The sequence below is a fragment of the Silurus meridionalis genome, chromosome 5 (assembly GCF_014805685.1).
Source record: "Silurus meridionalis isolate SWU-2019-XX chromosome 5, ASM1480568v1, whole genome shotgun sequence".
Taxonomy (NCBI): Eukaryota; Metazoa; Chordata; class Actinopteri; order Siluriformes; family Siluridae; genus Silurus; species Silurus meridionalis.
The window spans coordinates 14,576,000-14,589,324 of record NC_060888.1 but is presented as its reverse complement, the minus strand read 5'-3'; the positions used below and the strand labels follow the sequence as shown (position 1 = coordinate 14,589,324).

At 38.1% G+C, this 13,325-nt stretch overlaps 1 protein-coding gene across 8 annotated transcripts in view; it reads right to left on the bottom strand.

The window, feature by feature from the left end:
• The window catches only part of dlg3 (discs, large homolog 3 (Drosophila)), a 73,329-nt gene that overhangs the window by 50,969 nt on the left and 9,035 nt on the right, over window positions 1-13,325 (bottom strand). For 4 of the 8 annotated variants that reach the window (XM_046848923.1, XM_046848925.1, XM_046848929.1 and 1 more), the window contains exon 1: window positions 6,352-7,176. In XM_046848923.1, the coding sequence (XP_046704879.1) occupies window positions 6,352-6,711 (360 nt within the window). In that variant the 5' untranslated portion in view covers window positions 6,712-7,176. Of the gene's footprint in view, window positions 1-6,351; window positions 7,181-12,119; window positions 12,240-13,325 lie in introns of those variants that run through there. The other 4 variants (XM_046848926.1, XM_046848924.1, XM_046848922.1 and 1 more) reach the window with 4 other exon arrangements.

Below are 13,325 nucleotides of genomic sequence, written 5' to 3'. Positions count from 1 at the left end.
GTTCTGCAGTGTCATATCTGAGAGCATTTTTTAACTATAGGCACAAATTAAATTCCCTTTAATTTGTCCGATTCCTTACATGATTTGTCTATCATTCTTTACATGTTCATGCTTTCTTTAATGATATATAAAATATTCTCCAGCACAAATCATATGCATGGCAAGTTGCACGCTGTATGCTTATTACAAAAATACTGTGACTATCATCTTATATTGAATAGTCATAATGAAAATGTAAATGTTTTTTGAAAACACGTGGTACGTGGTATATGATTGGCAGGCTATATTTTTATCACAGATATCGTTTTTATCCGAATATTATATGTATTATTACTATGGAAGGTGTCATTTGTTAAATAGCATTTTGGGCAGGTCTAATGTACTTACTTTCATTAATATGCTAATATACAATGATTTTTAAAGGATTACAGGATTTCTATATGGATGTAGTCTAATGTAGTTTGATGTATCCTTTCTTGATGACATAGTAGGTCTTATGAAAAGTCTTAAGGAGGTCATTATTTCTGTCTTAGAGCCAGAACTTGTTCATACAAAGAGCATACCAAACATATCAAAGGACATGAGTTTTTTCAGTAGCAGAAATTTTTATAAATAATCTACATTGGTAAAATGTTCAGTGAGATACTAAGACCTTGCTGTAAGATCTAGAAATATTACAAAGCAGTTATGGCTGAGGGTATTAGAACATAATAATAAGTCTCTCCTTTTTCATAAGACCTACTCTGATAACAAAATCTGGTCACCAAGAACAAATATGTAAACAAAAGTAAAATATGTATACATCACACTACATGCATAATAAAATATATCAGTATTGGTATTACTATTAATGTTATACCAAAGCTTCTTACTGTAAAGCACAACTTTATCTGTAAAACGTCAAATTAACATTTAAACTAAACACTGTATGTGAGCCATAAAGTCAGAAAAGCACAAGCAGACATATTAGAGTCTTTTATAATTGGGAAAACTCTGTACATGCCTGAATTTAGTATTTAATACTTTGCCTCACTTAGTCTGGACACAGGTACTGTACAATATATTGTTTTTTGAGATAAAATATCTTGCTTGGTTTGGCATCTGTTGCATTTTGCACAACAAATTTAGTATTTGTTTTAAGCCTGTTACAATTACACATTTAAGTGCTTGATTGTCCTTTTGTGGCCTATATCTTGGGTGTTACCTGTTCTAGGAGGGTATGTATGAAATAATTTTTCCATGCACAACTTGTGTTTCTCGTAGAAAACTCAGGCAGGAGTTAAAAACTGTTCAGACAGAATGTAGACATGTTGACTAATGTGTCACTTACCCTGGTGTTTTCTAATGACGTAATGAAGAAATAGCAGACGTTGTTGCAACACAACGTGACCATACCACTAATTATCTTAAACCTCCTTTTCAGTGGGTTGACAATACATTGCACACCCACATTTTTTAAATAATTTATTTGTGTAACAACAGCTGTAACCTTACCTGAAAAAGTAAATGCAGGCAACCATTAAAGTAAAGCCTTGTTACATAGACGAACATCATCTACCATTTGCAACACTACCAAATATGTAATCCCTAGCACACAAAATTCAACAAACTTCAAATCACACTAGTTGCTTTCCTGCATTTCCAGAGTAGCTACACTACTACTTTAGCTTACATAGCTCACAACAATAGCTTTTTTCAGAAGGAATGTTTAGCAAGCATAAAATTATGCCATTCATTATTCAAATCTGTTAGATATTAGATATTTAACACAATATAACACAATCCAACCTCCACAGATGCTGATAACCTTTTGCAAATTTAAATCCCAACATCCAGGGTTATTTTTTGCAACACCTGTACAACTACTCATTCGTGCAACAGCTAATCATGTGGCAGCAACACAATGCATACAATTACACAGATATACGCCAGCAGCTTCTGGTAATGTTCACAACCATAAAAATGGGAAAATGTTATCTTGACCGTGGCAGGTAAGTTGGTGGAAGACTGCTGTTAGCAGGTTTAAATATTTATAGTACTGAACTCCAGGGATTTCATCCTGGAGAATAGCCAGACTGGTTCCAGCTGACCAGAAGGCTAGAGTCAAACCTTAAAGTGGATGGGCCACCACAGCAAAAGTCTATAACAAGTTCCCAAAAGTGGGTTCATAAACATGACAATGAGTTCATCAATTGGATTAAATCCAATTCAGTAACCATATTTAAATCCAAAAGAAATACCTATGGGATGCACAAGAAAAGACAATCACAATATGAAAAGGCACCTGAAAAAATTTGCAGGAATTGCATGATGCAATCATGTCACCATGGGCCAAAATCACAAAGGAGTGTTTCCAGCATCTTGTAGTAGATGTCATAAGATGTCATTTTGGAAATGCAGAAGACATTTCCATGACACAATGAACAGCAAAGAGGTCCTACCCAGTATTATTCCAGTGTTTGTAATAAAGAGCTCAGTGATTATACAGAATATACAAGGCTGTGTCAAATAAAAATCTTTTTTTGTGTAGAATTTATTTTTAGATTTACATTTCAGTCAGTGCAAGTGTGCTCCTATGAATGTCTGGATTCCTAGAACCACAAAATTCTATTAAATTCTAATTCATGTCAAATTAATTCATTAATACAATTTATTTCCACTATCATATAATATGATTATTGAAAAAATACTTTTGTTTAGAGACATTTTAAATAATAAATAGCTAATAGATTTAGGTATAATAGGTGCATCTACACAGTCCAAAAAACAAAAACAAAATGCAAGCAGAAAAGCAATCTAACTTAAACCCTGAACAGCATCAGCTAATTTTAAGGCATTAATTTATTCTTGCACATTAATTGTAGGCTGCAGAGTGTAGCAGTAAATGACTGATTATGCATCTAAACTACCTCAGGTTCTTCTGCCACTGAAGAGTCAGCGCAAACTATGTTTGTTTAAACTAAAGTTCGTTATCCACCTGGTGTCAAAACATGAAATGGGAGAATGGCAGCAGCTTGTGACAATAAGTTTGGTGAGGATATCAAGTTTGACATGCTATAGGCTACTATTAATGATTTTTCTTTTTTAAGTAACTATTTATGAGTAAACAGTAGCTAGAGCATACATTCTAACATCTTTTAGGTTTTGAACAATTTCAGACCATGTTCAGCAAGGTGTGTATCCTGTCAGGTTTGTGTACAGGTTTACAAGGCTTCAACAAAATTTACAGTACAACTACATCTGAAAGCTACACCTAAATATTTCAAACTACCATAAGAATGAGGCACAGGAAAAGGATAATTGTGACACAATTTATGTACATGCACTTAGATGCATTAGATTTACATTAGATTTGCATTAGATTTAATTGTGAATACAAACATTCATCCTAGCAGCTGTAGGATATTTTCGAATTATCAAAATCTGGCAACCCCATAACTGTCTTTAGAAAATGTTTAGCATAATCATGAGGTAGAGATTTAGTTTGTACAGCAGTACAGATTTACTGTCCTCTGAAAATAACCCAACATACAGCCATTATTGTCAAATTAACTGGCAACAAAAGTGAGTACTTCTATGTGAACATGTCCAAAGTGTCTATAATTTGTGTGAGCAACGTTGTTATCTAGCACTGCCTTAATCCTCCTGGGCATGGAATTCACCAGAGCTGCACAGGTTGTTGCTGGGATCCTCTTCTCTGTAATGACATCACGGAGCTCCTGAATGTTAGACAAATGGCGCTTCTCCACCTTCTACTTGAGGATGCCCCACAGGTGCTGAACAGGGTTTAGGTCTAGAGACATACTTGGCCACTCCATCACCTTCACCTTTACCTTCAGTTCCTCAGCAACGCAGCTGACATCTTGATGGTGTGTTTGGGCTCATTATTCTGTTGGAAAACTGTTGTTTAGCTCAGTTTCTGAAGAGAGGGCATCATGTTCTGCTTCAGCATGTCACAGTACATGTTGGAATCCATGTTTCCCTGAATGAATTGCAGCACCCCAGTACCAGCAGCACTCATGCAGCCCCAGACCATGATGCTACCACCACCATGCTTGACTGTAGGCAATACACTAGGAAGGTACTCCTCACCATGGCGTCACCAGTTCTAGAATCCTGTTCTGAGTGAAACTTGTCTTGGAAAACCTCTGTATGGCCCTGGCCACTTACTGTAACTCAGTTTTAGAGTGTTACCTATGTTTTTAAAGCCTAAGCTATCTTTGTGGAGAGCAACAATTCCAATTTTCAAATCTTTACCATGAGGTGCCATGTTGAACATCCAGTGGTCAGTATAAGAGAATTGCACTTAAAGATTCAAATTTTAACTGCTCTGATACAAGATACACAAATTTGTATGGTCCTGTCAAGCAGACAGAAACATGAACATGATAAATAGCACATGTGGCTTTGCATCGTTAAATGACACAGCTGTTATCACTTTGTTGGCAGGTATTTTAACAATAATGGCTGTATGTTGAGTTATTTTTAGAGGACAGTAAATCTATACTGTTATACATGCTGCACATTAACGACTTTAAAATATATTCCAGTTTAATTTCTTTAGTATTGTCCCTTGAGAATATATACTAAAATGGTGGCTGAAATGTGAGGGGTGCACTCACTTTTGTGAGATACTATATATATAGATAGATCATGCAGGGTGGGAAAGAGCCTCCCACCCATGTGTCAATGTTTGACAGGAGTTGTAGTCATCTAGCTTCAAATAACCCAAAAGCACTAAGGATAAGAAAGGTAAAAATTAACCACCTATATCTGAAACAGAAAAAAAGCAAATATCATGTTGTGCAAGTGCAGTATTCACATTCATTTGAGCTAGTAAGCTGTTAACTGTTGCCCTACTGAGGGCTGGGACAGATGCTGGTTCATAGCTACATGGCTGCTCTCTACGCATCTCCTGCAAACGCCTGATCTTACATAACCCCCTCCCCCTCCTGGTTGGCTGGCTGCTTTTATGAGCATATTCCTCTCTTTCCCCACATTTCACCTTTGTCACTGCCATTTTTTGACTGCCATTCTTTATCTGTTATGGATCTGAAATATAACAAAATAATAATGGATTTTATAATGCTGTCCTTTTAGATGAAACTAATTAATTCACATGCACAATAGATGGCCAATTGTAAGTAAGGAGGCCTTCAAAACTAATTAAAGCATCATCTAAAAAACAGACAGGAAAGATGACCTCATGATATTCAGCCCAATAATGTACAGTATTCACCTGACTCAAGCGTTTTTTAATTCTCTCACTGTCTTGTATTTAACTTCCATCCATTTTAGACACCAACTCCATAATCCCAATAAATATACTTTCTAAAAACTGCCCTCAATGCCACTGCATAACCTAAATCTAACATAGTGAATATATAGGAGATATATAAAAAAAAGAAGACAAATTAGTAAAGCACATAGTGTTCATGAAGGTTATATTTTTTTGAAACGCCGAAAATAAAGATGTTCATCTAGACAGATGTAGCCAATGAGTGGCAACTGCTCACATTTTCCTCCCTCATCATGTTTTTATCTCATTGCTTGGTGGATTCTCTTACTTTCTCTGCTACCCAAAAATATTTCAACCACCATGTTATTGCTATTCTTCTGCAGTCTGCTCTCTCACCTTTTCTGAGTAACTCAGAACGTACAGATTTAAACCGTCCCCAGTCTAACAGGCATGGCATACAAGCATAGGTTTGTATGCACTGTACATACGTGTACACTGTTGCTCACACTGTTGTTTCTGTCATTTCCTACACTGACAGTGACCCTTCCCCCACCCCTGCTCCCTCTCTCCCTCTCTCTCAAAGACACACTCACAGTTTTTTTTTTATGATTTGGTTTTCCAGAATACAGGCAGTAAAAGAGATTCACAGAGACATATATAGAAATCAGTAAAAAAAAATGGTCATCTAACACAAGATTGCATCTTATGCAATATTTCACATCGTCCTTAGTGAACCACGGCTCCATGGATATCAACGTTCCTCAAATATGAATTGCACCAACATTCAGTGAAGCTATTTAGACGTTTTTAAGAAAGCTACTCAGCATCCTGTCACTCCCCTCCTCCATCTTCTCCACCACAAAAAAACACCATGAAATGATCCACTCTGAATTATTCGCAAACACTGAAAACATCTGTGCTACAAAAAAAGACCACTGATTAGGAGGGATTTGACACAGGCTTTGTTTTGGCTGTGGTAAAACAGACTTCCAGTAGAAGGATGAGCTCCTCTAAAAACGAGAGCCCCAACCCAGCAACCACATACACCACCTGCCTCCTTTCAACGCCCCCACTGGCACGGGCAGTCTATCAAGCACGACAAATGCATTTACCTGGTCATACCAGTCCCGATTGGTACAGGTGCATTCTGGCCACCATCCACCTTGCCCTCCCGAGTTGTTGCCATTTACCTTGGGGCCACCCTTGGATTGGCTCATGGGAGTGGGGCCTCCAGGGCCCCCGGCTGACATCTTTTTCCCTTTACTTCTGCCCAGTGTTCCCCCTCCGCCCATGCCTGCTCCTCCACCCGAGGTTTGAGGCGGTAAGGTCTGGCCACCTCCATAGCCGGCCGGATATCCATAGGGTTCCGGCTGCCAGTCTCCATATGCCGGGGCGTCCATTCTACGCAGGGCAGCCATGCGCGTCACCTCATAGCATTCTGGGCACTTGCAGCAGTGGTGGTGTTTGTGCATGCTGACCGGCTCACACGACGCGATGTTCTCTCACTGTCTCTCACTACTGCCGCTGCCTCCTCAGATCAAACACAGCACGCAACGCTGCTCGGCTCAGAGAACAGCAGTGCGGTTGAAAAGCTCAGAAATCACAGGAATCTCACTGTCTTCTAAGCCGTGTTATCCTCCGCTTTGTTCCTCCCAATCCAGAAAAGGAAGTAAGGAGGTATCAGCCAGGAAATAAGTAATACAAAAATGATTATAGTCTTCCTCCCTTCAATGTAAAAAAATGTGGAAGGAAAAGCTGAAAATACTGTATAGGATCTCTCAATCAGAGACCAGCCCCGATGACGGAACTTTCTTCTTGACTGTCTTGCTTCACAGTGATGAGTAAATAAATTCATAGATATATAAAATCATTTGTTTATATATGTATATATTTACACACACACAAGTACATATAAAAATATCAATATAAAGGGACAAGCACAAATACACAGTTATATACAGGTATATAATGTATATATACACACATATATATATATTTTTCCTTTTAAATATATATATATATATATATATATATATATGTATATATATATCTAAAGGCGTGTGTACAAATATATATAATAAACAATTTGTATATATCTATGGATGATATCCGTGACCAAATCTTCCTTTGTATTTTTTCTTCTTTTTACCAGCAAGATTTCCTCTTTATCTTCCTCCTGTGGTGGGAAGCGATTTCTTTCCTCCTCTCCCTTTTCTCAGCCTGCAGATAGGAGCTGAGCACTGAACTGCCTCTCAGTTCGCTTGCCCTAGATGAAAATTATACAGAGGGATGCAAGCAAGCAAGAGAGAGGGAGAGAGAGAGGGGGAAAGAAAGAGAGAGAAAGAGAGAGAGAGAGAGAGAGAGAGAGAGAGAGAGAGAGAGAGAAAGAGAGAGAGAGGAAGCAAGGCAGAGAGGGGGAGAGGGAGATGCGTAGCAGCATCCCTCCAGCACCTCAGCTCTGAGAGACGCAGCCAATCAACTTGCAGCACGGCCTCAGCAGCAGCACCACCAGGACTCGTTGTTTCAGTGGCTGCTCTTAAAGGGGCAGCGTTCCATAAACTGAGCACAGGCACAGAAACAGAATGAAGATGCAAAGATTCCAACACTCATCGAATGCTGGCTTCATATCAGAAATAAATGGGTCTTGCAATAAAACGCTTAAAGTGTTAAAGCTGCCAAATCAAAATGAGTCAGGTGAACATTTCAAATAATCACACTCATGTGAATCATTGCAGACTGCAAAAAAAATCTGAATATCAAAAGTCCATTGCAGAATATTATACACACATTCCACCTACAGTCATGTTTTTGGGAGTTTGGCTGCATTCAGACACAATAAATCATCCCCAAACCATTAAAAAAATGTTTCTTTCATAGAGTTCAAATTAACTTTCTAGCCAAACGGAAGAAGGAAACAGCAGTTACTTGAATGACTGAAGGGGAATATCCCTACTACTATTACAATTTTCTATAAAAATTACTGATTACAAAATCTGCTCCAGAAAGCAGATTGTGTCTTGCAGCTACAAATTAAAATGCAAGCATATCCATCCCAGGCCACATGACTCCTTCTCTTCTTTCCTTTTCTCCATAGCTCTCATCTACAGATGTCACCCCATACAGTGGTGCACAATTCAGCTCGCTATAGAAGAGCAGTGTTCAAATCTACATGATCTTTACAACTCAAGCAGCAAATTTGAGGAGAAAATAGAGAAGCAGATTGGGCTTATACTCAAGCATAACATGCCTGCATTAGATCATGGGGGTTTGTTACATCTTTCAGAGTGTGAATGCATGTGGGCGTTTCTAGTACCTCCAGGGAAACAGTCCTACTCCTTCAAAGATTACATAATATAAAAATATAAAAAGCGCTTATGTTTGCAGCACAGACAATCAATTGTTAGAGCTCTATTTAACTGTAATATTTAACAATGGCGTGGAGAAAGGGAAGTAATGAGAGCAAATGTTTGCCAACTGAATCAAACATTTAGGGACTGCGTCACACATTTGGAGGAACGCTCTTATCATACAGTTCTACATGCATGACCCCACAGATGGCTATGATTGGCTAGTGTCACTGTGACTGACATGGCAGAAAGAGTATACCACCCCTCCCACTCAGAGAGCCAATTTTGCTATCTTAGACTCAAGGTTACAAATGTCTGTGGCATCATCAGGGTTCAAATTTGCCATCTCCAGACAACAGGGAAAATGCTTTACTGTCACACCAAATGTTTTTGGACACCTGTCCATCACATCTCTATGTGCTTTTTGAATATCCCAATCAAGATTCAAGCATTTTCTGTTTTGAAAATCTCTTTCCAAAAAGACTTTGGAGCATTGCTGTGGGGATTTGCCCATTCAGCCACAAGAGCATTAGCGAGGTCAGACAACGATGTCTGCGCAGTCTGCGATCAAATTCGTCCCAAAGTTGTGCCTCTTCCCGTAATGCATACAAAAACATTCTGCACACCTGCTTCCATCTTGCCCACATATGGGTGTAATATCAGGTGTTTACAAACTTCTGGTCATTTAGCATATTTGTATATTTGCAAGCAGCACTCAATACAATATAAAATAATTTTTATTTATATAGCTCTTATAACAGATTGTCACAAAAATACGTTTCAGAATCGCACAGTATACAGTACTAATGTACAAAAAATACTATATAATGAGAAAGAAGTGACAGATGCAGTCACAGACTGATTTCTAAAAACAATAATGCCATTAGTAGAGCCGTATAGTGTAAAGGCATGCATTCATACAGCTCTAGATTTAGATCCAGTCACAAAATGTCTTCCGAATATCTGAAATGTAATGTTTCACAGTGTACACAGTACACAGGTTGAATTTGGTCTTCATATATATTTAGAAGAGTTCTGATAAATCATGTGGACACGATGTAGCATAACTATTTACCATAATCTATCCCACCCTGATAAATCAAAATAGAAGGTTTACCAATTCATACAATGATTTCAAAGAGAAGGCAGAGCTCTTACATCTAAAAAGAAAACGGCCTAATTTCAATCCCTCTTAGTTAAATATTTATACGTCAACCCTTTTAGATGCAAACTCACAAAAATGATATCTATAGAAAAATTCTGGAATTTTGTGCATTCTCACAGAAGGCCATGTGACTGCTCTCTAACCGCCTAACAGGATGCATGCCCATATAAGGTAAGATGAGACACAGGCAGACTTAAAGGCGCAGCAGCACCATTACTAAGCATCATCTGAATGAAATGCAGAGGCAAGGTTGGATAAAATACAGCAAGATTTCTAAAACAGTTTAAAAGATATGTTAAATATAAATAGCAATGCCTTTCCTCCTGTGGTGTTCAGAAGATAGGTAGCAGTGTGGGAAAGGATTTGTTTAAACAGTTTTCTTCCCAGTGTGCTGACCTCAATTTAATCATGCTCAAGCAATTCTCCATTTTCTTGGACAGCTGAAGGTAGGAACATGACTCTATAGACATACAGATTCTGCCATGGCTCCCACATTACGCACTCCCTAAGACCCTAAACAAAAGCGCCTATGAAGGCTGTGACTCCTATTAATAGAACTGGTGGTAGAAAACAGCTGCTGTACCAAACCGTGCACATGTGAGTGACAGTCTAATGATAGGGGGGAGCTATAGAAAACGAGAGATAGTGACGAAGGAAAAGAGGGATGGAGGAAAGGGGAGAATATGACGTGCATGGATAGTGACTGGAAATGAAGGGAATCATGTGAAAAGGATGGTTAATAGGAATATCTCTGAAGCTAAGGGAAAGGATGAAGCAAGGTGCCGGCATAATAATGGGAGGAGAGGGAACATATAGAGAAGCTTATTACATGCAGAATGTTAATAGTGTTGTAAATGACTGAAATAAATATGTATGGAACTATGATGAGAAATCTGTTTATAGTAAAACACGGACAAATAAATGGGCATAAAAAACTGACTGCACATACATAAAAATATTAAATAAGACAATATTTCACAGTGAATTGTCTTTAAAGTTAAGCCTCTTTAAATAGGACTGTTTATTTGGTTTATCATGTCCAAAAAATGTGACAATTGTCATTAATGGCCATGTTGTACTGGTAAACACATATGACTGCGTAATGTACAGAGATGAGAAAGAGAGATGGGAAAACAGACAGAGGGAGGGAGAGCAAGCGAGGCAGTCAGTCTGTGGGGATGCAAGCAGAGGGAGGAATGTGGTTTCCATGGCAACCTGCGGAAGGCTGAGCTCTGGGTGTCCGTTCCAGCTCTGACTGCGTTGCACTGCACCGGCCCTCGCCTCTCAGTCGGCTCATTCCTTCTATCCTCCCCCACTCTCTCTTTATTTTTCTCTCTCTATCTCCGCTGCTTCATCTTTATTTGTGCTTCTCTCCATCCTTGCACTGCACCTTGTATCCCCAAATTTTCACAACAATGTATGGAAAGTGACATAACACTACATGCGCTTCAGCATTACCCAGCTTTTCTCTCAACACAGCATGCTTTGGATTATCCATCATAGGGTATTAATTTAGAGAAATGACACTTGACATAGCTTTAAAAAACATGCAAAGTCTTTCTACAGCATTAGCAAAGACCACTGCACACTCCTCTTCCTCCTCCACACTCCCACACCCCTCGCTCAGTTCTCCACTCATCTCAAAAGCCAGTGCCTGCAGGCATTGTGCTGCCATGTGCCTCTGGGCGTGTTGTAATTGGGAAGGCATGTGAAAATGAGGTCTGCCATGATACAGTGTAACTCAACCATGATGTATTTGGAGCATTAAAAAGAAAAAAAAAAACAGTGACATCTCAGACAACTCTGACACTGTGATTAACACTATGTTTTATGAGGAGAGAGCAGCTGGTACTATTGCCCTCGCTCTAGCATCTACAGTAAAATGGTACCAATTCTTGTCATTCATTGCATTACGTTTATATCCCAAATCACAAAAAGTGTATTTTTCTTTTTTTTATTCAAGCACAATGTTCTAAGTACTGCTAAAGATTCAAGTGCCTTACAGTACTGTAACTGTTTGGAAAAGCTGAAAGAGGATAAACTGAGATTAAACCATCAGCTAGAGTATATTTGAGGAATATTTCAATGACCAATAACATATATTTTGAAAAATACAGTGTGACTATGCAACCATGAACATGCAGCAATCTGGGGTATTTTCATCATAAAACCAGAAGTGTTTGTGGTAAAAGGTTTTCCACTTTAAAATTGATTCTTTCATAGACAGAGACTGAAATGTTTTGTGCAAACTGCAATTATTCTACACAGAACAAAATTAAACACTGAATACTGAATTCCTTTAAGATGTTCCATGAATCCTTAAACAGCCACCAAAATCCATTGAAACTGCTCCCAGTTTGCCACTAACCTTGGGTGTCTCCACATGGGAACGGCTCACCAGCCCGGACACTCTCTCCACCTTCTGTAGACTCCTCCTGCTGGTCACTCGCACTCGTGAAACCCCCGTGAAACCCTCTAGTTCCGAGTTCTGCTACACATGTACAAAAAAACAACTTTAAATAACGACCACTAAATCATTAAATGAAATCAATACATAATTAACAATTCAGCAAACAGCAGACATTCAATGAAAAATTTATATACATCTTGTAACACTGTGGTGAAAATTGGATGGATTTCAGTACACGATATCACCAGGTTCTAGTGTAAGGGAGGTAAAAGGAATTATATTTACTATTTATTCCAAACTGTTTTTAATGTAAAAAAAAAGAAATCAATCATCAATCAGTCATCATTATTTTCATTTTTCTCAGATCTCAGTTTTTTCATTCACAATTTTGCCTTTGCTTATATTCCTATTTTATGATTATTGAAATGACAGTCTTTACTTTAGCCAAAAAAAAAGCCTTACTGTGAGTCTCTTTGCTATAAGCTTAGTTCACTTAAGTAGTAGATGAGCATTTATTACTAACAGTTATTCAGCAATGTGGCTCAAACAACATCAACATTCTAAGTCACCTGAAACATGCAGAAATCTGCAACATCTGCAACAAAGCAAAATTCAGATACCACTAGTAAGTACAGTAGTAAATTCAGTCTAATGAAGTATGTTTTCGTTGGGAATGAAACACTATATAGACTTGCACTGGCTTACATCTGAATCTGGTCATTTCTAACATAGAGGACATGTGAATGCTAAGGCAGCATTTACTGGTTTCATATAACTAATACTACAACAATGAGCTTTTATACATGCTTTTTATTTACTGTCGCTGTGCCAGATTAATAAGCACAACGCTATCAACAAGAGTTCATGGGCATGCTAAAAAAATATTTAAGCAAAAAAAAAAAAAAACATTTTAACCACATTTCACACTCAGGAAGCAATAGGGTTTCTTCAGCGTCTACATCATAATTAAAATGTGTAAGTTCAAAGTGATTTTTGAAGAGCCGGTAAAGTGAATAGACACACTAATAGTTCTCACTGTGCACAAATTTGTTTTAAAGGCAAAAGATGTATATTTAAACTCAGATCTTCTCAAAATCATTTTAATTCCAAAACTCCAAAAGGCTGATTAACACTGAATCCTTTTAATAGCAATAGCACGTCACC